Below are 24,995 nucleotides of genomic sequence, written 5' to 3'. Positions count from 1 at the left end.
TCAGCAAACACGCAAACAGACCTATCCCCCGAACACAAGTCCACTGCTGACAGATTATTTTAAAAGGTAGTTGGGATCTCACAAACCAAATTCTCTCAGTCTGTGGGTTTAGGATAACATGCTGGCATTTTATGGCAGAAGGTCAGGGGCCCCCAGATTGGGCTGTCAATGCATGAAGAAAGAAGTGCAGTATCTGGCCTGGGGTTGGTTGGTCTTTCAGAACCTCCCTTCATCTTAACTCTCTTCTAATTGGCTGCAGTCATGGGTAACACCTGGCCACGGCCACTTCAGAACAAGAGCCAGAGGGGTGGGGTGGGCTTGTATGGCTGGAGTTCCTGACAGACTTGAAACCAACAATACCTTCCTTTCACCTGATCCAAACCTTCCTGTCCAGTGAGGCTCAGGCAAAGACTATAGCAAGCCCACCTTTGATGAAATGCCAGCTTAAACATTCTCAGGGGCTCCATAGAGCAGGCACCCAATGAATGCTTGGTGAAGAATGAATGAAAGTCCAAACGTATGATAAATTTGAAACCTACTAGGAATGGGGAAAGGAATATTCTTGCTATTCATTCATTCATTCACTCATTCACCTGTGAGGATCTAACATTGCCAAGTACATACTGGACAAAGGGATGCAGCAGAGAATAAGATAGGTTTGGTCCTTGTTTTCAAGTTACTTAAGGTTTAGTGAGAAAGGTCCATATTACCCACATAACTGTAGAGCAAAGTAGGTAGAACCAAACCTGAACCTGGAACTCAGGGAAGGCTCCCAGTGGAAGCAGGGAAGCTGAAAGAAGAGGAGGCTTTGGCTGGGTGAAGAGTGCAGGGAAGAACTCTCTAATTGGAAAGCACACATGCTCGGAGATTCTGAATCAGAGTGACAGAGGGCGGTGAATCAGAGGAAATGTGTGTACACATCAACCTGGATTCAAATCTCAGCTCTGCCACCACCTAGCTGTGTGACTGCAGGCAAGCTACTCAACCTTTCTGTGCCTTGGCATCCTTTACTGCAAAATAAGAATCATTATAGCAGCTATCTCATAGGGATTAACTGCATTAGTCGTTATCAGATTCTTAGGACACTGCCTGGTACATAATAAGTACTCACCTAGAGTACTCTAGAGTCTGTTTGCTTTTCTGTCTTAAAGAAAGGGACAAGTAAGGAAGTGAGGACTGAACCTTTCTAGTTACATATTACCCTAATCTCCTGCCAAAATAGGTACTTAAGGGGTCTGTCCCTCCTGCTTCTGAGCTGGTAGTGGCAAGGGGGTTCCATGCTCTGGAAGAGCAATTGCAGCTGCTGGCTTGTATATCTGAAATAACCCACTGACTGAGCATGGAAAGGGCCTTTCCAAATCAGCCAAGGTGTGCATGGCTGGCAAGGGCAAGGGATGCAAACACCCAGTGCTTGAGATGAATGGAGTGGCTTCTCCCTTAGAGTGAAGGGAGCCAATGTGCTTCGAGAATTTTGTTTTGGCACCTCTGGACCACAGAGAGAGGCAGGGAAACCAGAACCGTAAATTGCACATCTGGAAAGGTCCTTTTGATCATTTAGTCCTTTTGAAAACCCTTGAACAAATCTGGAACAAATTGAGACACTCAAAAAAATAGAATTTTTTTTTTGCAAAAGATAATGAGTCAGTGGCAGAGTTGGGATGAGACGCCAGGCTTCTGCTGCACTCACTGTTATAAAACTTGATATAAATTAACTCACTTTATCTTGTGACGTATGCATTAATATTCCCACCTACAGATGAGGAAACTGAGGTACAGAGAGGTGAGATGACTTGCCCAAGGTCACACGGCTAGTAGGTGACTGAGCGAAAATTCAAACCCAGGCAGTTTCAGAAGAAAAAGAGTTTATTTCTGAGCTTTCTCAGTTATAATACCAGGCCTGAGAGTCACCAAGGTTTCTTTGATTTGGGCAGTGTTGCCCAATGGTCAACAAACCTAATCTTTGGAATTAGAGAGGTTTGAGTTCAAATTCCAGTTTTAGCCACATGACCTTGGAAAACTTTCTTCAGCAACTTAGACATCCTTTTCCTCTCTTGTAAAATATAATCTCACCTCTCTTGGACGGATGCAGAAACTCTCAATTCTCTAGAATGGATTATTCTAGAGCATGGGATGTGACTGCAAAGAGTAACATATACTCAGCCTTGCCCTTGCCTGATGGGATGCTTGGACCTCGTAGGAAGTGAGCATCCTTTGGGGTCTGGGACTTGATTTTCTACCCATCCATTTCCTCTTCCCTTCCAGAAGCTCTCTGCAGTGTAAGCTCTGGTGATCCTAAAGTAAGCCGTATGTTCTCACTGCTACAGAAGAGTGAGGTGAAAACGAGGGAGAGAGGGAAGGCTGTGTGGGAGGGAGAAGAGGACACTGGGATGGACTCCATCAGTGAGGGGTGACTCTGAGAGGGGCAGGGGGAGTGGGGAGGGAGTGCTTATCAACCTCTATCTCCTATTTCTATATGTTTCTTTCTCTTACACACACACACACAGAGGAAACTGAGAGGCAGCAGTGGGGTAAAAGAAGCCGCAAAGAACAGAACAAACAATTGCTCCAAATCCCAGCCCAGCTCTCCTGTTCAACTTCCGAGCGACTTCAAACAGGTTATGTCCCTTCTCTGGGTCTTAAGTGCCTCTTTTACAAAATGCGGGAGGGGTTGGGTGAGACGAGCCCCTGGGGACCCTTCAACTCTGGTTCTTTGGGATTCTTCAAGCCAGCGCAAAGGCACACTCTTCATAGGACTACTGGCTGCGTGGATGCACTGTCATGATCCTTCCCAGAAACCTGCAGCCTCCGGGGGCCTCTCGAGCCTCTGACCGCCAGGCTCTGGCAGTTGGGGTGGAAGTTTATGGGGCTTGCATTACTTTTTTCACACAAGATTTTTCTCTGACATCCTTTTAAAAATTTATTTACGTGTTCCAATTGAGCTGGAAGACAAAGCCAAGTTGCTTCCAGGACAAAAGTAAAACCGCATGCCTCTTAGTGCTTCTGGTATGAGCCCAGTGCAGTGGAAGGCACACAGACATGCTTGGTTCATGTCTGATGTTCATTTGGCTGTTAGAACCTGTCCTGTGGGAAGGCATGGGGAGGGGCGGGGACAGGGGGTCGTCCAGGCTGAAGGAGCAAACACCAAGAACAAGCAGGGTAGGCGGTTCCTAATACACTCTTCCCTATCGCTGGGTATTATTCAAGCAGGAACCAGCTGGATGGGCTTCTGTTGGGGATGTTGTAGAGGAGATTCTGGCCTTTTATGGGAAGTGGACTAGATGCCCTCTGAGGCCCGTCTCTACCTACTCATTTGCATATTCTTAGCTGTATTCATAGTCCCACGAGCCCTGATCTCTGCTTCTTTTAGCATAGACACAGGGACTTTGCCTTTAAGTGTGTGTAATAAGTGGGTACCAACATTGTTTATTTCCTGAGAAGTCATTTCACTCACTCATTCATTCATTCAGTGACTTTTTAAAGAACACCATTACATGCAAGTCACTTTGCCTGGTGAACTGGGAATTCATCAGTGAGAAAGGCAGACATATTCCTTCTTCCAGGAGCTTACAGACAAACAGGGAGGAAGGTGTTACATAATTGGGTTTCAGTTGTGGATGAGATTGAGTTTGGCAGGGGGTTGAGGGACCTCAAGGATAGTATCTTGTCCCCAGATATTTAGTGTTTTCTTTCCCCACTACTACTAATGATGATGATGATGGTGATGACAATGATTATGATGGTGGACATTGTTAACGTTTACTGAGTGCTTATTTTGGGCCAAATATTACTATGAGCACTTATAAAGTATTATTTCATTTCATTCACATGATAGCCCATGAGGAGGTAGATGATACCACATTCCTTGTTTTTACAGATGAGGTGATGAAAACTCAGAGAAGGTAGGTCACTTTACTAATATCACACAGCTAATAAATATAAAACCAGAATTCAAACTCAGGTCTGTCTGACCCAGAGCCACCCTTCCCAACTACTGCTCCAGCTCCCTAACTAGAGGAACCATACAGGAGCCAAACGTGACCGTGGGTGGTATTGAGATGGCATGTGTAGAAGAAAGCGGCCGAGCTTGGCCTTACAGAAGGCAGAGACAGCTTTCCCACCACAGGGGAGCAAGGAGATGAAAGAGCATTTCTTCTCAAGACTGATGTAGCAAAGAGGTAGCAGCATGGAGCTGGGGGCTTGGGTGAGCCGCCACATGGACCAGAACTGCCAACTCTAACATTTCACAGGAGGTCATCTGCCTCCACATGGCGGAAATGGCTGACCACCCCGGTCCCCAAATCCCCCAGTAAGACCTGGGATGACCCGTCCTCCGTGTGTTTCCCTCAGCTACTTTGTGCACTAGAAATCACAGTTGTCCCTTGGTATCCGTGGGGGATTAGTTAAGGAACCCCCGCAGATACCAAAATCTGCGGATTCTCAAGTCCCTTATATAAAATGGCATAATGGTATTTGCATCTAACGTACTCTCATCCTCCCGTATACTGTAGGTCATCTCTAGATTACTTGTACTACCTGATAAAATGTAAATGCTGTGTCAATAGCTAGAAATACAATATAAATGCTATGTAACTAGTTGCTGCTGTGTGGCAAATTCAAGTTTTGCATTTTAGAACTTTCTGGATTTTTTTTCAAATATTTTTGACCTGCAGTCAGTTGAATCCACGGACATAGAACCCACAGACATGGAGAGCCAACTGTATAATTATCATGAAATTCTATCAGTGTACAGTGGAAAAGATACCCAGTGGGAGTTTGAGAGCCTGAGTTTGAACTCCAGGTTTATTGCTGCAACTGTAGGCAAGATTTAAACTGAAGCCTTCTTATCGAGAGCCTGTGTCCCCCTTGCACCCGTCCCCACCTCCCCCATGCTCAGCAGTCACATGGCACAGTATAAGAACATGGATTTTGGAGTTCTCTAGTCCTGGAGGGGAAGCCCAGCTCCATGACTTTATAAACTTTGTCACTGGAAAACTCACTAATCTTTCTGAACCTTAGTTTCTTCATCTGAAAAATGGGGATAATATTATCAACCTCCAGGACAATTATGAGGATTTAATAGGTAACTGTTTAATTATATATCATAGTGTCTGGAATGTAGCAGTCATTCAATGAATAATAGTAATCACCATTGTTATTATTGCTGTAGTTACTTATTAGGGGTTTAAGAAATTCTAGTTCAATGGCTCAGGTTAGCCCGGTCATCCTATTCTTATGATCACATCACTTGGCTTTTGCCAGATTCCTGAGAGCCAGACTCCATTGAGGAGTGCTTGCCTTCCCCCTCTGCAGATCAGTCATGTAACATCTTGGATTCTCAGTTCTCATTTCTATAAAGTGGGGATGAGGAATTCTCCCTTGCTTATGTCATAGGAGTACTGCAAGGTTCAAAACCCAGTGGTGTGATTCATGCCAAAACATCACATGAACTATAACTTGGTGTAAAAATGAAAGGAGTTGCTGTTATTGTTACTGGTGCCCCAGGAGGCACCATATGGTCCACACAGAAAGACAACGGATATCTTCAGTCCTTCAGTGTTTCTCAAACTGGGGTCTGCTGGACCCTTTATAAATTCTCAGAGGTCTGCTAGTTCTCTACAAGAATTTTTAAATGTTGTGCTTTTTTATTTCAATGAAAGTCAGATCATCAATATAAACAATCTGATCATTTGTCCCATGCTGTAAGTACTCATGTTTGCAGTCTCAGTGGACTGAAGAATTTAACCATTGGCTCATTGTTTCCTAAACTGTGCAGACGCATTGTAGAGGTCCACATATCTTCCTTTTGAGAAACACCAATTTGTGCTAAGATTTGCAGCTGATGCATCACAGAGATAAAGAGCTATAACTCTGGAGAGCTCTGGCTGGTAGCTGTCTGCTATGATCACAGTCTCAGAGCAGGGAGTGAAAACCGAGTCAGTGCTGGGCTTGGAGGAGGACTGACAGCCAGACAAGAGAGCTTGGTTCATCAGGGGGCTCCAGGGCCCAGGGGCTTCTTTAAGAAATAATGGTAGAGTTCACCAATTTCTGCAAGGCTCAATTTCACTTTATGGACATACCAATGCTATGGAAATATAAATATACATCTATCCTATCATATATAAAATATGAATACATATATCAGCATATATATGCACAGGCATATATATGCATGTATACATACGGACACAACATGTGAACATGTACAGATGGGTAGATTTAGTATATGAAGTTAGGATTCTTCACCTGTGCAGAACACTTTAACTTTTTCAAGGCATGGTGGCATTCAGCAACATGTTTGGTTTCCCCAGTGACTCCATGAGCGTATAGAATAGGAACTATTATTCCTGATGTGGAAACTGAGGGCTGGAAAATTGCCCAAGATCACAAAGATACTAGCTGAGGATGGTATCTGGCCAAAACGCATGGCTTTTCTTTTCTGTTCTTTTTTTTTATGACTCCCTGTTATAAAGCTCTCCTCTCTGACCCACAGTCTCCTTCCATCCTCTCTTCTAGCGGCCCTCCAAAGCCAGAAAAACATCCCTCCAAAGTGCTCTGTTACAAGAATGCTGTTGGCTTCTTGGAAGCTCCTGCATTCTGACAGGGACAGAAAGAACGGCAAAATAAAACGTAGCTCCCTCTTTTTGTTAAATCTTTCAAAAGCTTCCTTCCTTAGTTTCTAACTCTTATTACACCCTAATCACAAACACTCTGAAGGAGGGGGTCAGTTCCATGCAGTGGCAGGCTAATTATGTGGCGGAATTTCTAAAAATTGTCATCTTATCAATTGCTTTATTCCTCTGAAGGGGGAAGAAAGACACACAGCACATACTCGACTATGTTTCAGACTGAATTAATTAGTAATTTGAAGCCTAATTATCAACTAATCTATTGGAACATGCAAGTCTTTTGTATTTGGATGCTATATGCAATTTGCATCCTATTAGTTGGCCGTTGTAAGGATTTGAGAGCTCATTAGGTCAGGGGGAAAAAAAAGAATGCAGATCAGAAGGAAACAGACACCCAAAGGGCTGACTTGGTGATGTTGTGACCGAGGGGTCACTTGGCAACAGATGGAGCCTGGCGGTGTAATTACCTGAGGTCATTTGGTGGCTTTGAGGCCACTGATGTGTAATTTCTATCTTACCCTGGAGAGGTGATTATGCATGCCCCCAACCTTGCTCTGTGTATTCTCAAGCAGCAGGGTGCCCACGTGGTCTGTGCTGAGAGATGTCCTGATGAAGTGGAAAAGGCATTGGGTGCTGCCCACTAACCCTGGTGCCAGGCCTCGCTCTATCACTGACTTGCTGTGTGACCCTGGCCAAGTCACACCATCTTGCTGGTTTGACTACAAGTAAATGTTTCCCTATAAGCAAATGAGACTTAGATACAGCTGACTTCCAAAGTCCCTTCTAGGACTAAGGATCTGGGATTCAAGGGGTGTCAAGAGTTTTCTTCCTTATGAAGTCAAAAATTTCATCCTTGCAAATGTTTTTTTTGTTTTTTGTTTTTTAAGATTTTTTTTGATGTGGACTATTTTTAAAGTCTTTATTGAATTTGTTACAATACTGCTTCTGTTTTATGTTTTGTTTTTTTGGCTGTGAGGCATGTGGGATCTTAGCTTTCCAACCAGGGATCAAACACGCACCCCCTGCATTGGAAGGCGAATTCTTAACCACGGGACCTCCAAGGGAAGTCCCTTCCAAATGGTTTTTGAGGGTGAAACTCTTGGTTCGCCAAAAATCTTTGGACGGCCATCTACCATTTAAAATGCAAATATCTCTGAGAAAGGTAGCATATATATCTATTAACAGCTGGGTCTAAATTAACCTATCACAAGAAGTCCTTCTTATTTCCAGTCCTGACCCTGAAGTATTAGGACAGCCAAGGCAAGGAAGTTTTGAAGGGGAAAGAAGGTTAAGCCAGGGATCTGAGGCTGGAAATCCACCCAGAAAGAGAGACAGAGCTTAAGAATTAGGCAAGGTGTTTTAGATCCTGCCATTTTGACCTTTACATATACCCAGCCCCTGTGCCTTTGTTCTATTAATGACCTTTGTTCCAAAAGCAAGTAGAAAATATCCATCTCTGGTTCAATTAATAATTACTATTACTCACAGGAATAATCAACACAAAATAACATCGCTAAAACTGAGTGATATCATTTGTTATAGACAAAAGGTAAAAATCACATCTTAAAGGAAACACCAAATCATAAAGACAGGCCAGGATAATAAGCTAACTTTGTAGAAAAAGCTATCATTAAGGAAATCTGACAATTGCTCACACTGGCACATGGCAAAATTTGTTATTTATTAAAATTTGCTGGAAAATAAATAAAATAAAATTCAAAAAAAAATTTGCTGGGAGATGTAACCACTTTGGAAAACAATTTTGACTGTTTTGACTACAGTTTTGACTGTTTTGAGTTTCTCAAAATATTAAACATAGAGTTGCCATGTATCCTAGTGATTTCACTCCTAGGTTTATGCTCAAGAGAAAAACTTGTAACAAATGTAACAAAACTTGTAGTAGCATTATTCATAATAGTCCAAAAGTGAGAACAAGTGTCCATCAACTGATGAATGGATAAACAAAATGGGATACATCCATATAATGGAATGTTATTTGGCAATAAAAAGGAATGCAGTACTGATTCGTGCTACAACATGGATGAACCTTGAAAACATTACGCTAAATGAAAGAAGCCAGTCACAAAGGACCGCATATTCTATGATTCCACTTATATGTAACATCCAGAGTACGCAAATCCATAAGGATATAAAGTAGATTTTGCTGGTTGCCTAAGGCTGGAGGAATTTGTGGGGCGATGAATCACTGCTAATGGGTATGGGTTTCTTTTGGGGGGGTGATGAAAAAGTTTAAAAATGAGATTGTGGTGATGGTTTCACAATTCTGTGAATATATATAAAACCATTGAATTGTATACTTTAAGTGGATGAGCTGGATGGCATGTAATTAGCTCTTTAGAAAATAAGACAGGCAAAATAAAATTACATTTGGCTTTGGGAAAAAACTACTGGAAATATCAAACTTCATGATTAAAAAAGTAAGAGGAGCAAAACATGACGCAGGAAAAACAGACTTGTCAAAAACGGTGGTCACAAAAGAAAACTCATAATTGTGCATGTTGCTGGGTAAAATTTAACATGTGCAAAAAATTATTTTATGAGTCAAGTCTTCATACCATGGAAAATCATTACACCCAATAAAAATAACTACAGCACATTAAAATGAAAATAAAATTTTTTTTAAAAGACAGCTTGTCTATGCCACATAAAAAAGGGAATAAAAACTAAATTGACATAATATTGTTTATGCTGTAAAACTGTTTCTGGTTAAAGATCTGTCAGCACTAGCATCATTATGATTTAAACATTTATATTTATAAACAGTAAAACTATCACTGGTGTCAAAATAGAGGGTCAAAACCAGTGGGGTCAAAACATTTTGTATCATTCAAAGATGTGGTGATTTTGTTCTTATCGCCAAGTGGCAGAGCCAATTAAAGCTGGAATTGTGATGACTGAGGAAGGCCTGCCCACCAGCAGGGTCTCTTCCAAGGAAGCTTAGAGGTTCACCTTGAGTGTGCTGTGGTTTGACAAGCAGGGATGTGAAGGGGAAAAGGCAAAGCTAGGAAGTGCCCCTCCCACCCACGCCGTTCCCTCCAGCCAGGGACCACAGAAGCAAGCCGGGCACCAAACACAGAAAGACCCACCATTTGAGAGCCTGCAGTGTCCTCTACTCACCAGATTTGCAAGGATATAGTGGTAGCCAATGCCGTTCTTCTCCAGCTTTACAATCTACAAAACACAACGAGAGGGGATGCATTAATCATACTGACAATTAAAGCTACACCAACAATGACCAGCAATTAACACTGAGTACTGAAAATGTGCCCTGTTCTATCCTAAGTACCCAAACTACAATATCACAACCATCCAATGGTGGTGGCATTGCTGATATCCTTGTTTTACAGATGAGGAATTGAGACTTAGAGAAATCAAATAAACTCCCTGAAGTTACCCAGCTATTAAATGCAGATGTAAGACCTGACATCAGTTTTGCCTGATTCCAGGGGTAGAGTAGTGGTATCATAACCCCAAGGTCCAGGCTAGAATGCTCACTTCTTTCCTTCTTCCATAAAGCCTTCCCATACATAGTGGGAATCTTATGTTGTATTGAATTCCTTGTCACTGTTACAACAACATCTGCTGCTTGGGTGGACAGATGGGTGGACGGGTGGAAGGATAGTCAAATGGGTAGGTGGATGATTCCACCCCAGTTCTTGAACTTCAAATCCTTGAATGGACCATATTCAGATACAGTTCCTTCCTTCCCTGAATTTTGTGCCTTCTTCCCTAAACCCGTTGGATACTCAGACATCAATGAGCCATTCAACCCGGAAGCTGGAAGAGAACGTCAGGATCATCTGGTCCGGCCCCTCACTGTACAGATGGGAAGTCCAGGCCCAGAGAGACGAAGTGATGTGCCAGCTCCCACAGCAGTATGGTAGAAGTGTCAGGACAGGGACCTGGCTATTGTGAGCCTTTCCATATGATGCCTGATTCAGAGCCAGGGTCCCCAGACACCCGTCCATCTTCAATGTGCAGACCAACCCTAATTGCAGGCAAGAAAATATTTGTAGAAAGAACTACCCAGTGGTTTGCTTGGGCATCCAGACATTCCACCCAGCAAGGAACAGCTAAGACCGCAGTCCTTGGTTTAGTCCTAGCTGAGCCTGCAAGTTAACTTGATCTATTTCTTTATTATTATTATTTTTTAATCATCACATTGAGGTTAGTACACCCTGCTCAGTGCCTCTCTCCCTGCACTGTTGCAAGGATGCATAGAACACATGAGAAGCACTTGGGCTTCTTCTCTAACTGAATAAAATTTCAAGGTTATTAACACCCACATTCAGACATCTCCTTAACTGGATGTATGTGCATAGCGGCTCACATTTTTTTAATGTAGGGAATAATTAAATGCAAGCACACACAATGAATGCTCTGAAACAGTGGTTAGCATGTGAAATTCCAGACTATGGAGTGCCAAGACTTTGGGGATGATAGTTTTATTAATAATTCTTCATTACTTTTTCATTTTCTTGTCAAATGGTTTTTTGCTCTTTCAACAATGAGATACCTTTATGAGGAACCTATTCAGCTTCTAAAAAGCACAAAATAGCAAATAAAAGATAGTTTGAAACCCAGTGCATCCAGGCAATGGATAAGAATAGTCCCTGCAGGATGAAATTACAGGTTGAAACATAGGAAACAGCCGATAATTAATGACTTTTGACCAATAAGAATCAGTAATTTCATATGGTTTGACCTAACACAAACCGTCCAACCCATCTACTCACCTACCTACCTGATGGCCTAGCTTCCCTTTCACAGACATTAAGTGCTTCCTATCTATCAAGCACTGTGCTGGAGATATAGTGGAAAGTGAAACGAGCGTGGTGCTTGCTGTCCTGGAGGTCACAGTTTACTGGGAGGAGACCCATACTTAAACAGATGAAGAGATACAGGTACACAGGGTTACAAACTGAGAAAGTTGTTATAAAGGTAATGTACACTTGGAGTCCCCTGCCTCACTCACCCCATCTCTTCAAAGCTCATTTCCACTGGATTGCCTTAATTCACAATCTTTGTGTCTGGAAGGCCCTTTCCCATTCTCTCTAATTATTCATAACCTTTATGGCTGATCTCTAATCCCAACTACTCTGTAAAGCCTTCTCTGATTAATTAATTCACTCAACAAATATTTATTGAACATGGGCCACATGCGAAGCTCTACGCTGTGTGCTAGGGACAAGCTATGAACAAATGAGGCAAGATCCCCAGGCCCTCGTTGAGCTGAGTTGACACTTTAGCAGGGAGCCAGGTGGTAAATATATAAACAGATAAATGAACACGATTTCAGCAGGTGAAAAGCACGCTGAAGACAATACAACAGGGTAAGGTGATGGATGGCCTGGTCCTGGTGTCCCTCATCCATCTCTAACTCATTCTGAACTTAATGACTGTATTACATAATTAAGTGTCTTATATATTGATAAAGCATTATATTCTAATCACCCTGTTCCCTGCTCACAAACCTTCACTGGCCCTCCACTGTTTACAGAATAAACCCCAGACTCTTTGGGGTGGTTTCCAAAGGTGGTCACAATCATGGGTTCATCTCCTTTTCATTGCCTTCCAGTAAACAATTGACATCCTCCACTTGGCCTCTTAAGCCCCTCTGTGAACCTTGGCCCCTACATGACCTCTGGGCCTCCCTACATGCTCTTACCTCCAGCTTAAAGGCTCTTTTCCAGTCAAAGGCTACCTGTAGATATCTAGACCCATCTGACATTTGGGATCTTAGAGCATTCATTGATTCCTTATTCTTCTCATTCATTCAAAAAATATTTACTGAATACCTACTAGGTGCCAAGCACTCTTTAAGGCACTGTGGATGCAGCAGGGAAGAAAACAAAACAAATCCTAATAGAGCTTATATTCCCATCGGGGCACTAGAGCCTGAGACAGGCAGTTAATTCCCTATTTGGATTTGGAATCATTGTCTTCCTCCTCAGGTTAGGCAGAACATTTGTGTTAGACTGAAAAGATCCCAATTACTGAGTGTGAGATAGTCTAGGATGATGCTAAGATGTCAGAACGCAAATCAGAAGATGTAACTTTTAGACTCACGGTCATTGTCACTAACTAGTTGTCTGAACTCAAGACAAATCATTCAACCAATATGACCGTCAGTCATCCCATCTGTAAAGTATGAATGCAAATGGTAGATCAGGTGATTTGTAAGATCCTTTCAGCATTTGGTCTTACTTTTCAGAATAGAAGAATCCAAGGATTAAAAAAGTTAATACACTGCAATCTAAAATATTCATGCAAACAAGTTCCTTCCTTCCCAAACACAAGTTTGTCCTTTGACAGAGGGAGTAGCTATAGACAGCACATGTGCTGAAAGTTGCATTTTTAAAAGGTTGGGCCCTGTAGCCCGACCAAGATAGATTTGACTTCCTGCTTTCCTTCTATGTGAAATCCCAGGCAAGTGTAATGTCTTGTTTCTTCATTTACAGAATAGGGGGTCTAATAGAAGCTCTTTTTATAGAGATGACGTGAGGATGAAGTGGAATTATACATGGAAAGAGCTTGGCATAGTGTCTGGTATATGGTAAGCACTCAGAAAATAGTACCAACAGCTTTATCTTCACTATGGAATAATACAGCAGGAGTCATCAGTCTTTAAGAATACCAACTTATCATTCAACACTTTCTCTACCTCCTATCTCATCTAATCTTTTTATCAGCTTTGTAGAACAGGGGCCTTCATTCCTATTTTACAGATGAGTACACTTATGCCAAAGAGGGAGTGACTCAAGAAAGCAGTATCATACCCACAACAACTTGACTGAATCTCCGGGGAATTATGCCAAATGAAAAAAGCCATACCCCAAACATTACGTACTATGTAATCCCATTTATATCACACTCTTAAAATAAGAAAATTGCAGAAATGGAGAACAGGTTAGAGAGTGCCTGAGGAAAGGGAAAAAGAGAGGGAGAGAGGGAAGCCAGGTGAGGACAAAAGGGCAACACAGATGATCTTTATGGTGATGGAAACGTTCTGTACCTCGAAGGTATCAATGTCAATGTCAATTTCCTGGTTGTGATATTTCACTATAGTTGCTATAGTTTTCTAAGATGTTACCATTGGGATAACTGGATATGTGGTACATGGGATCCCTCTGTATTATTTCTTACACACGCATATGAATTTGTGTCTCAAAATTAAAAGTTTAACTAAGAAAACAAAGCAAAACAAAAGAAAACCAGTACCAGTTGGCACTATGAATAGCCAAAATGGGTGAATCCTTACATATATCACTTTCTGTGGGGCAGGCTCTATTCTAAGTGCTTTACATGTATACATGGATTCTTCTAACCCTCGCAAGAGCTCTCTAAAGGTAGTTATTATCATCATCATTATTATTATGCCCATTTTACGGATCAGGAACCTGAGATGTAGAAATGAAAAACCTGGCCCAAGTTCACAGAGCTAGCAAATATTAGAGCTGGGGATGTGAATCCCAGGCAGTCTAGCTCCAGGGTCTCTACTTTGAACCAGTACTCTATTCTGCTTTACTTAACTAGAATTCCAGTCCCATGACTCCAGCTCAAAAAACTCCCATCTCAATGGAAACAATTTTTGCTGGTTTCTCTCTCTGAGAGGGAAGCCGTATCCGCACTTTGTAAAGTAGAGCACAGAGTTAACGCCTCAAAGAACCCCTGACTTTCAAAATCTCTCCTATTCAGTTCCCGAGGCCTCTGAGCAATTGCTGAGCGGGTGCTGAGATTCCCTGTGGGAGCCCCAGGGGTCTTGAGGGCCATTAACAAGCTCTGTCATGTTGTCAAGTACTTAAAACTGCCATCTTTACTTGTATAGCACTGTTCAAAAACGATTGCAAAATCTACTTCCTTGCTAGCTCATCTGAATACACAAATGTAATTTAAAAAGACAAGTGACCTATCCAATGACACATGCTTTACTTCTGAGAACTGGAGGAACCGTGGCTTAGAGATGTCTGGCTAAAGACTACTGAGATTACAGTGCCCTTTCTTGGAACGGACAATCAATTAATTGCTCAGACACATGGATGTGTTCCAGGAAAGGGAGATGCCTGGTGCCTCCTTGGACTCAAAACTGGTCAGTGGGCCAAATGGATGAGAAACCAAATGCTAGACCAGTGGGTAACAGAACTCAGAGCTAAGCCAGGAATCTGGCTCTACAGGTTGTGATAGCAGTTTACAAACTCTAAAATGCAATGTGTTTTGCTTTTTAACAAGAAAAGGAAGCACTGGAGGTAAGTTTTTGGTTAACTGATCCGAGAACCATTTGAAGTCCTGCGTGAAGGCTCCCACTGTTTGTGCTATTTCGTAACATGGCAGAGTTAAACTGTATGAATTACAGAATGTGAGAAGGCAGGCTTCTGGTTTCATCTAGTCAAGAACTCTCTTTGTAACACCAAAGGCAAAGGGTCACCCCGCTCGCTCATGAGCTGTCTCCCACGCCCACCCTGAGGGCACTTTGCTGCACTCACTACCTGGCCCAGGATAGCACTGAGGCGCTCGGATTCACAGTCCACCACCACCAGCCTCTCCTTTTTCTTCTCCAGGTCCTGGAAGAGCATCCGGTATCCCTCCTCTGTGGTTGTCAAAATGTTGACGGCTGTCACCTGCCAGTTCTTCTCGGCCGCTGTGTCTAGGACTTTCTGCAGGACGGACAGACCTGGAGGTCGGGTGAGTAGGACAGAGAGGTGGCAGTCAGGATCCACAGCATCACCCCACTTCCGCCAACCCCGCTCCTCCACTAAACTCAGCTCCAGCTTGCTCTTCGCAAGTCTGAGCTCACCGAGGTCAGGTTCTGCGTCTGTTTTGTGTTTCTGTTTGCAGAACATAGCACGCAATAGAGTCAGTGATTAAACATCGAATCTGAGGCTCAAATCCTGATGCTGCAAATATACTAGTTAAATGATCTTGTACGGACTAATTCACCTGGCTACAGTTTAGTGTCTTCAGTAGTAAAAGGGTGATGTTAATAACGTCCACCTCGCACTGTCATCCTGAGGATTGAATGAGAATGTCTCCAGCATGGCAAGGGTTTTATAAACATTGATTACTGTTAGGTGTTTAGCAACTGCTGATTAAATGTGCTAACGTGATATCTAAATAGCACCTAATAATTGTCAACCACGTTTACGCATGTTCAGTATACCTCAGTACCTGGTGCTCTGCCTGTCACACAGTAGGTATTCAATCAATGTGTACTGAGTTAAGCTACTCTCTTCTGATTTATAGCTAAATGATAGAGGAATCCATTACTCAATACTGCTTTGTTTCATCTTTGGGACATAGATGGTGTATTAGTTTCCTACTGCGGCTGTAACAAATTGTTGTAAACGTAGTGGCTTCAAACAACACATTTATCATCTTACACTGCCAGAGGTCGGATGTGTGGAACGAATCTCCTTGAGCTAAATTCAAGTTATGGGCAGGGCTGTGTTATTTTCCGGAGGTTCGAGCGGAGGAATTGTTCTTGCCTTTTCTTTTTTTTTGCGGTACGTGGGCCTCTCACTGTTGTGGCCTCTCCCGTTGCGGAGCACAGGCTCCGGATGCGCAGGCTCAGCAGCCATGGCTCACGGGCCCAGCCGCTCCGCGGCATGTGGGATCCTCCCGGACCGGGGCACGAACCCGCATCCCCTGCATCGTCAGGCGGACTCTCAACCACTGCGCCACCAGGGAAGCCCTCTTGCCTTTTCTGATTCTGGCGGATGCCCGCTCTCCTTGGTGTATAGCCCCTTCCAGCTTCAAAACCAGCAGTGACTGGTTGAGTCTCTCACATTATACTCTGACCCTGACTCTTCTGCCTTCAACTTGCACACTTAAGGACCCTTGTGATTACACTGAGCTCACCCAAATAATCCAGGATAATCTCTCTGTTTTTTTTTTTAATTAATTAATTTATTTGTTTTTATTTTTGGCTGTGTTGGGTCTTCATTCCTGTGCGCGGGCTTTCTCTAGTTGCGGCGAGCGGTGGCTACTCTTCGTTGTGATGTGCCGGCTTCTCATTGTCGTGGCTTCTCTTGTTGCGGAGCACAGGCTCTAGGTGCATGGGCTTCAGTAGCTGTGGCACGCGGGCTCAGTAGTTGTGGCTTATGGGCTCTAGAGCACAGGCTCAGTAGTTGTGACGCATGGGCTTAGTTGCTCCACGGCATGTGGGATCTTCCTGGACCAGGGCTCGACCCCGTGTCCCCTGCATCGGCGGGCAGATTCTTAACCACTGCGCCACCAGAGAAGCCCATCTCTCTGTTCTAAGGTCAGTCGATTAGCAATGTGAATTCCATCTGTAACCTTAATCCCTCTTGCCATTTAACATAACATATTCACAGGTTCCAGGAATTAGAACACAGATGTCTTTGGCGGAGAGGGGAAGGTCAGTGTTCTGCCTGCAACAGATGGTTATTTCATATTTCACTCTTGCATTATTAATCAATCTTTTGCACATATATCATTTCTGTCTTCCAATAACATTGCTAATCCCTCCCATAGTGACCAGTATGGTGCCTGGCATAAAGAATCATCTGTAGATTGATTCTGTTGTTTCTTCCTTTTTTTTTTTAAAGTATACGGTTGGTGTGCTTAAGTCTCACGTTCACTGAAAGTTTACTATGTGTCTGGCATTGCCCTGTTAGCTTTCCTGTCTTCAATTCACTTAATTCTCTGAGGTAGGTACCGTTATTATCCATGTTTCACAAGTGTGGAAATGGAGGTTCAGAGAGATGTAGTCATTGGCCCAAGCCCGCACAGCTAGCAAATGGCAGAACTCTGAGTTCAGAGTTGTGAGGTAGGCGGAGCCCCTTTGAGTATGGGCGCTTTGCTGACTGACCCCAGAGATGATCGTCTATAATGAAAGTTACATTTTTCTGTCTATGCCACTTCCAGACCTCAAGCCTCATTATGCCACAAAACTGACCTGAAATAGCCCTTCTGCAGGTCATCCTCATAATGGCTGCTTGTCTGAGAAGGGAAATCATTAAAATAGAGAGAAGGGAAAATTGAAGAAAATAGAGTGCTTCTGGCCTCTCCTGCCAGCTAATTCTCATTGAATAACCCTGCCTAACTCTTCCTGAAAAACCATTTCACAAAGCACTCTCCTATTCAAAAGTCTTGTAAGCCTCCCTAAAGGCAAACTTCTATAAAACCTCCTTTTTGCTCAGGGCAAAATTCCTGTGCCTCACTTTCCAGACCTTGTATGATCCATTTATTTATTTACAACAATAATGACTGAGTTCTTACAGGACTATTTAGTATACCAGGGGAAGGTAGGACAGTACAACAGAAGCAACACAGGAGTTAGAAAAAAGAAGAGAGTTTCCATTTAGAAGGTCAGGAAATAGAGAAAGTGGTGTTCCAGTAGGTTGCAAAAGAAAGGAAGAATTTGCATATGTAGATTTGAGAAGGGAAGTGCATCCCAGAAACTGGAATTGTTTGAGTCAAGATGCAGAGAAGAAAAAAGTATTGGAAACATTTAGAAAATGGAGTGGAAAATTCAAAATTCAGGTGGAGGCAGAATTAGAAAGGCCTGGGAAGGTTGATGTTGATGCTGGTGATGATGATGACAGCGGTTTACATATATAGAAGACGCTGCACATTGATTATGTTGTAGGCACTGTACAGGCCCTTTCTAGTCATTGTCTCATTCAGTCCTCACAACTGTATGATGTAGAGACTGGTTTTATCTTCATTACAGAGATGAAAAAACGAAGGAATAGAGAATTTTATCCCCATTACAGAAGTGGTCGAACTGAGGCAGAGAGAGCTTGCCCAAAGTCAAACAGCTGGAGAGGAGGGAACATAGAATTCAGATGCAGGTCTGCCTGACTCCAGAATCTATGCTCCTAAAAGGCATGTCATGAGCCATGAGCCATGAGCCATTCAACTGAGGTCCTTGGACTTTGAGTCTGGGCTCAGGAGCCATGGAAACTTGGTAAGCTGTAGAGTGACGTGGGGTGTTAAGACAGTTATTCTCTCAAAGGATGTGTTTCCACATGTGAGTTATAGATTAGTTACCAAAAATTCAGTTCACAGACATAAAACATTTCTGGATCATTCCTCCGTGATCCCTGCCTTTCAAGAAGGCAGAGAGGCACCATTATTCTTCCTGCTGATAATTTTCTCTTCATCCCTCCACAGTCCCCCTCCCCTGGCTTACCCCGGTCAGCATCATAAATGTAGACAAATTTTTGCCACTTGTAATGGTCGATGATACTGATGAGGGCATCCTGCAGCTCGGGACGCAGCTGAAGGACAAACTGGTTGGATGTGTCAACAGGAAAGCTTGGTGTAATGAAGCAGACATGGAGGGCCCCGCAGAAGGAGGTCAGCATGTTGACAGTCCTCCGTTCATAAAACCCAAAGATGGCATAGACTCCTTTAGAGAACTGGGAACAGACTGGAAGAGGAGAAGAGAAAAATTAATGGATAGAAGATACTGCAAACATGCTGTCAGGTGGCTCTAAAACTAAATCATCCACTAGTCTATCCATCCAACCCATCATCCATCTGTTATCTAGCCATCCACCCATCCAACAAATCCATCACTCCCTTCTTTCAACCCACCAATCTGTCCAACTGTCCATCCATTTTACCCATCTCTGCATCCATTCACCCAATCATCTGTCCAACCCACCCATCCATCTGTCGAATCCAATGTTTATTAGGTACCAATTCCATACCAAATGTTGTCATGGTTATTAATTATAAATGTATGCAAAGCTGTTTTGTATGCTCTTTCACTTTATCTGTACAATGCCTTTATTAAGGTAGGAAAAGGATGGCTGGGTCATTTTTTAAAGGGGAAAACCAAGGCTCAGAAAGTTAATGAACATGTCCAATATGGTAGCACAGCTAGACCGTATCTGAGTTAGGCAGGTATCTTGAACCCAATCCAGCGATCTGTCTATGACACTGCCCATCACGTCAAGGCAAAGCATAATAAGATGCAAAGCATAATAAGATGTCTGTCAGCTTGGTGCTGATACACGTTTAAGAAAACAAGATTTTCCCAGCCAGCCCTTAGTTTTCAGTGTACATTTCTCTGCTGATGTTCGTCTTGTGTTTGTACATCCTCCTGGCTGATTCTTCAGCCCCCCGCCCCGCAGTTTATCAGCCACAGTAGTAGCTTAGCTGTGTGAGCACCCCCACAGGAGCTATTTTGTAAGATCCCAGTGCAGTTACCAGTACTGGTTTGTGTTCGGTTACGCTGCTGGTTAGAATATAATGCTAAAAAGTTAGCCCCAAGGTTATGGGGCTAAGTCCAGGTAATTCAGCTACTAAACTTCATTATAATATGTGATACAGGATAAGGGTTCATAGACTTTGCCCCAGTCAAGTGATCAACCCCAATGCCAACCCCAGTGCCTGAAAATTACCATCTTGATATGGACGGTGAGGCAAACGAGTCATCCTCATCACAGTGACTGTGTTTTAGGGTGCTCTGCCATATATGGTAAGCTGTTTAGTTCTCATCACAACCCTGTGACTTTGGTATTATCAATTTTCTTTTAAGATGATAACGTTGCTATTCCTAGATCCTCTGCTCTCTTTACCATATCACCTGCTTCCGTGACCCCGTGCTGCCTTTGTAGGTGGGCTCTCAAATTACGCTCCATGAACACTGCCCAGATGTGTTCCATGAACATTAGCCCCGCAGAATGCTCCTTAACAAAGAAAAGGCTTCTTTGCTCAGAGAAATTTGGGAAATGGTGCAAACCCTGTCCTCCTCTTGGAGTTTCAAACTGCATACCAGCTACATAAAAGATTGAGAGGAATCTTGTTCAACTTTAACACGGATTTTCTCAAATCCATACGCCCCCAGGACCCTTTGTTGGTGAATACTTTTTAACATGTTACTGATTCACTGGGCCACGCTGCACTAAAGAATGCCATTAGCCACTGGGACCCAGTTGCCTACTGAGTCTAGGTTCTCAGTCAGTCCCTAGACCCTCCCTTCATGTCCCTGAAAGATAATCTTTTAAAGACTGTAATGGAAGCATACAAGTCATCTGTCTAACTTCCAGGGTAACCCAGCATACCATCTACAGGAAACCTGGCAGGTGCCCTTTATTGTGTGTGTGTGTGTGTGTGTGTGTGTGTGTGTGTGTGTGTGTGTAAATTTAATTTTTATTGTATATTGGAGTATAGTTGATTTACGATGTTGTGTTAGTTTTAGGTGTATAGCAAAGTGATTCAGTTATACATATACATATAACCATTCTTTTTCAGATTCTTTTCCCATATAGGTTATTACAGAATATAGAGTTCCCTGTGCTATAGGGAACAAGTAGACCCTTGTTAATTGTCTATTTTATGTATAGTAGTGTGTATATGTTAATTCCAACCCCTAACATCTGCTTGCACACTGAATTACTGGGCATGCACTGCTTCTCAAGGTGCCCAGTCCATTGACTGACCACTCTTTGAAACCAGAACCTCATATGCCTGCTCTTAACCCACTCCACGGCCCTCCTGGTATCCAAAGGTGGCCCTCATGGACTTCAGCTTTATGGCATTTGGTTTTCAGTAGTGATGTTCATCCTCCACCTAGAAACCAGAGGGATCCTTTTAATTAAAAAAACCCCAAAAAAACAAAGAAAACACACTGTTTCCCTTCCTTGTGCAAAAACCTCTTACAAATTTTGAGGTTTCCCACTGCACACAGGAAAAATCTCCAAACATCTGACCATGACTCTGAGGCAGAGTGACCTGTCCCTTTGCCCCCTCCTGCCTCATACCGCTGCCCTCGCTCCCTGCTTAGCCACCTGGCCTGTGTTCTGTGCCTCCGGCCTCCACACTTGTTCTGCCCTGGAGACTCTGCGCTCCACCTGCAGTGCTCTTCCCTTACTTCTCTGCAATGCTCACTCCTTTTCAGCAATTTTATCTCAACTCAAATCTCACCTCCCTGAACAGGACTTCCTTCATCACCTCTTCTAAATAGTGATTCCACCCTCCCCTCAACCCTCTATAAGTCTCTATCACATCCCCCTGTCTTATCTTTCATGCTTGAATTATTATTATTTGAAGGTGTTTTCTTTTTTTACTTGTATGTATCTGTGACTGTTCCGGTCAGTGTTAATTCCCTAAAAACAGGGGTCTCATTTATGCCCCAAAGCCAGCATAACGCCTGGGACATGGTAGGTGCTTAGTAAATGTTTGTTGAATGAATGATGAGTGCTTGACGAGAGCACTGCACTAGGGAATGAGAAGGAACCGTTGGACCACCCTGGACCTCTTCCTCCCCTGTTCTGGGTAGGCATCTCCTGAAGTAGCTATTTATCCTTCACTACTCGCACTCTTTTCTCTTTCACCCTAACGAGGACGCTCCAGCCACTTGCAGCCGACAACAGGTGCTGTCTTTAAGTGTCTATTGTAATTGCCAGAATCAAGATTTCCATAAATATGCATTTCTCCACCAGGAAGCATACACTGTATATTATTCTCCCTGTGTTAGATATAGATTTGTCAAAAAGCACAATTCATCTTACCGGGTGAGGTGTGTATGGCGAGCACATGAACCCCGTTAGCATATTATAATATGCTCTCTGTGGTATTTTTAGGATCTTTACTTTCCATGCTGCAATGAAATATTATCTGGGGGGATATAAATCTCATCTTCCCGATCTATTCCCTGACGACATCTACTTGGTTTCACACCTTTAGTTGGGTCTCTGGGGCCCTCGTGGCCAGTGTTTCTTGCTGAAACTTTAGAAGTAGAGGAGGAATGGGTAAGATGGGGTGGAAGAAATGGGCGCAGATAGGCACGATCGAATCCTTACACACACGGAGGCCAGGATGTTTCCCCCATCCTTGAATTATCTCCCTATCATTCCTTTTGCAAATCTCTTTTCCCTTAAATTGAGTGTGTTATCCTCTAAGGCTAAGCGGGTACATTTAACCAGAGCTCCCTAAAAGAGCATGGCTTGGAGGTAGCCTGGCCTGGATTTACTCAAGTGGACCCTGGTCCTCCGAGTTGCTCAGCATTTGACCTTCAATCTGGCTCCTCATTTCAGCTAAGCCTGAGCAGCAACAGCGAGGGAGAGGGAGAGACTAAGAGTCTGTAGGCCCCAAGGCCTGTGGGAGAATGCATAATTGGTTACACGTTCAGAAATATAATTAGTTGTAGCACATTTCTTTAAATCTGTCACAGTAAATATTCAATTGGAAAAGATAACTTGGTCTTGTAGAAAAAGTACTAGATTAGATGCCAGAAGACCTGGAGGCTTCTCTTTTTGGTTTTATCACAGCACAGTATTATGTGACCTTGAGCCAATCCCAGGCTCTCCCTGCACCTCAGTTTCCATCTGTAAATTGGTGCTTTGAACCCCGTAAGAGTTAACATCTCTTCAGGCTCCAACAGTCTACGTTCTAGTCTCAGTAGTTGAAAAATATTCACTGATTGAGCACACTTTGGTTATTTGCTGGTCAGACTTGTAGTGACCTCCGGTGCAGGTTTTCAAACCTAGAAATCAGATAAAGGCTCTGAGTTCTTGGATCCGACTGTAATAGAATCCTAGCACTAAATCCAGGTGCATTCAGAGTGTTGAGTTGTATTTAAGATACAATTTTTAATGTGATATAGGTGAGTTAGTTACCTAGTAGAGAGTAGGTGAGAGAAGGCAAATCAGAAAGGGGGCTAGAGGTGGAGCCTTGTATTGTCAGGTACAGCAAGCCCGAGGGGAGAAAAGGGAACACTGAAAAGCAGCCTCTTGCAACCCTGCTGTGTACTGGTCCAGTCAGACTCGCAGGCTGACAGTGAATGAGAGTAGGTGGGACTGTGTGCGTGTCCTCCATTTAAGACAGCAGTGGTGCATATAGTGCCTCTGATAGTAGCAATTAGGAGCTAACGTTTGAGCACTTACGAGGTGCCAGACATCGTGCCAAGGACGTTCCCGTGCATTGACTCCTTTCACCCTGTGAGGTAGGTTACAAATTGGGAAGGGCAGGCCCGGGGCCAGCACAATGCAAAGCTGAGTTCTGAACTCCACCCGTCAGACCACAAGGCTTGAGCTCTTGGCTTCCGTGATATGCCACCCCTTCCCTCCCTCCATCAATATTGGAAAGAAACAGTCATGGCATATGGGACAGCTTCAGCTTCTAGAAAATCCTCTCAGGTAGCACTCTGCCTGCCTCTGTTGCCAGATCAAGACGCATTACTGCATTAGGGTCTGTTGATATTAAAACAAAACCTAGAGACTATCATACAGAGTGAAGTAAGTCAGAAAGAGAAAAACAAACATCGTATAATATCGCTTACACGTGGAATCTAGAAACAGTGTACAGATGAACTTACTTGCAAAGCAGAAATACAGACACAGATGTAGAGAAGAAACGTATGGATACCAAGTGGGGAAGGGGGTGTGGGATGAACTGGGAAATTGGGATTGACATATATACACTACTGTGTATAAAATAGATAAGTAATGAGAACCTACTGTACAGCACAGGGAATTCTACTCAGTGCTCTGTGGTGACCTAAACAGGAAGGAAATCCAAAAAAAGATGGGATATATGTATATATGTAGCTGATTCACTTTGCTGTACAGCAGAAACTAACACAACATTGTAAAGCAACTAAGCTCCAGTAAAAATTAATAAAGCAAAACAGAACAAAACTGGGTGGTGCTCGCTGCATTCCCCTCTTGTCCCTGGGGATCATGCAGAGCATATACACACACATCTCTCCTTCTGTTGGTCCATACATGTGTCCATCCACCCATCCATCCACCTCTTGACACCCAGCATCTACCACTCGTGAGACTCCGTGTTAGGCAGTGGACATGCAGTATTGAAAAAGGCAAGCCCCCACTTCGACGTCACCTTGACAGTGGGAGAGGCCGACACCGAGCCAGTCAATTACACTTCCCTGTAAGTGCTGTGGCAGGGATGAGGTCGGGGTTCAGGCAGAGCCACCTAAGCCCAGCCTGTGGGGACCTCAGAGAAGGCTTCCAAGAGGAAGTGCCGCTTTGACCTTGAAAGAGAACTGGGCATCAGCCAGGAGAGGGAGCAAGGGGAGTATGGTGCAGTTGCTTGCGCACAAAGAGTATTTCGGGTAGAAGGGAGAGCGACAGCAGAGACCTGGCAGAGAGAAAAGCTGTCGCACATTCAGGGAACCCTGCCAGAGTGTCAGATTCCGAGGTCCCGGCCTCTAAGAGATTCTGTAGCGGAATGTGTCCAACAATCAGAGCAAGTAAAAAACGAGGCCAGGAATTCCCTCTTGGGGAGGCAGGAGGGCAGGCACCGGCAAGGGCAGGAAAACCCACGCTCTGCACGGGTGCGGGCTGTCCAATTCCATCATCGCTTTGCTCAGACCTCTTTGATAAGCACTCCTGGTTAAGGCACCATCCACTT

General features: G+C 43.5%; 1 protein-coding gene across 4 annotated transcripts in view; it reads right to left on the bottom strand.

Moving 5' to 3' along the window:
- Positions 1-24,995, bottom strand: part of GRIA1 (glutamate ionotropic receptor AMPA type subunit 1) — a gene marked incomplete at both ends in the record, with an annotated part of 312,323 nt that overhangs the window by 122,174 nt on the left and 165,154 nt on the right. For 3 of the 4 annotated variants that reach the window (XM_082649856.1, XM_082649855.1, XM_082649857.1), the window contains 3 exons: positions 9,765-9,818; positions 15,134-15,318; positions 18,802-19,041. In XM_082649856.1, coding sequence (XP_082505982.1) covers positions 9,765-9,818; positions 15,134-15,318; positions 18,802-19,041 — 479 coding nt within the window. The remainder of the gene's footprint in view (positions 1-9,764; positions 9,819-15,133; positions 15,319-18,801; positions 19,042-24,995) is intronic. The other variant, XM_082649858.1, reaches the window with a different exon arrangement.

The sequence above is a fragment of the Grampus griseus genome (assembly GCF_964374135.1).
Source record: "Grampus griseus genome assembly, chromosome: 3".
Classification (NCBI taxonomy): domain Eukaryota; kingdom Metazoa; phylum Chordata; class Mammalia; order Artiodactyla; family Delphinidae; genus Grampus; species Grampus griseus.
Note: the sequence above shows the minus strand (reverse complement) of the source record. Positions and strands in the feature narration are given on the sequence as shown.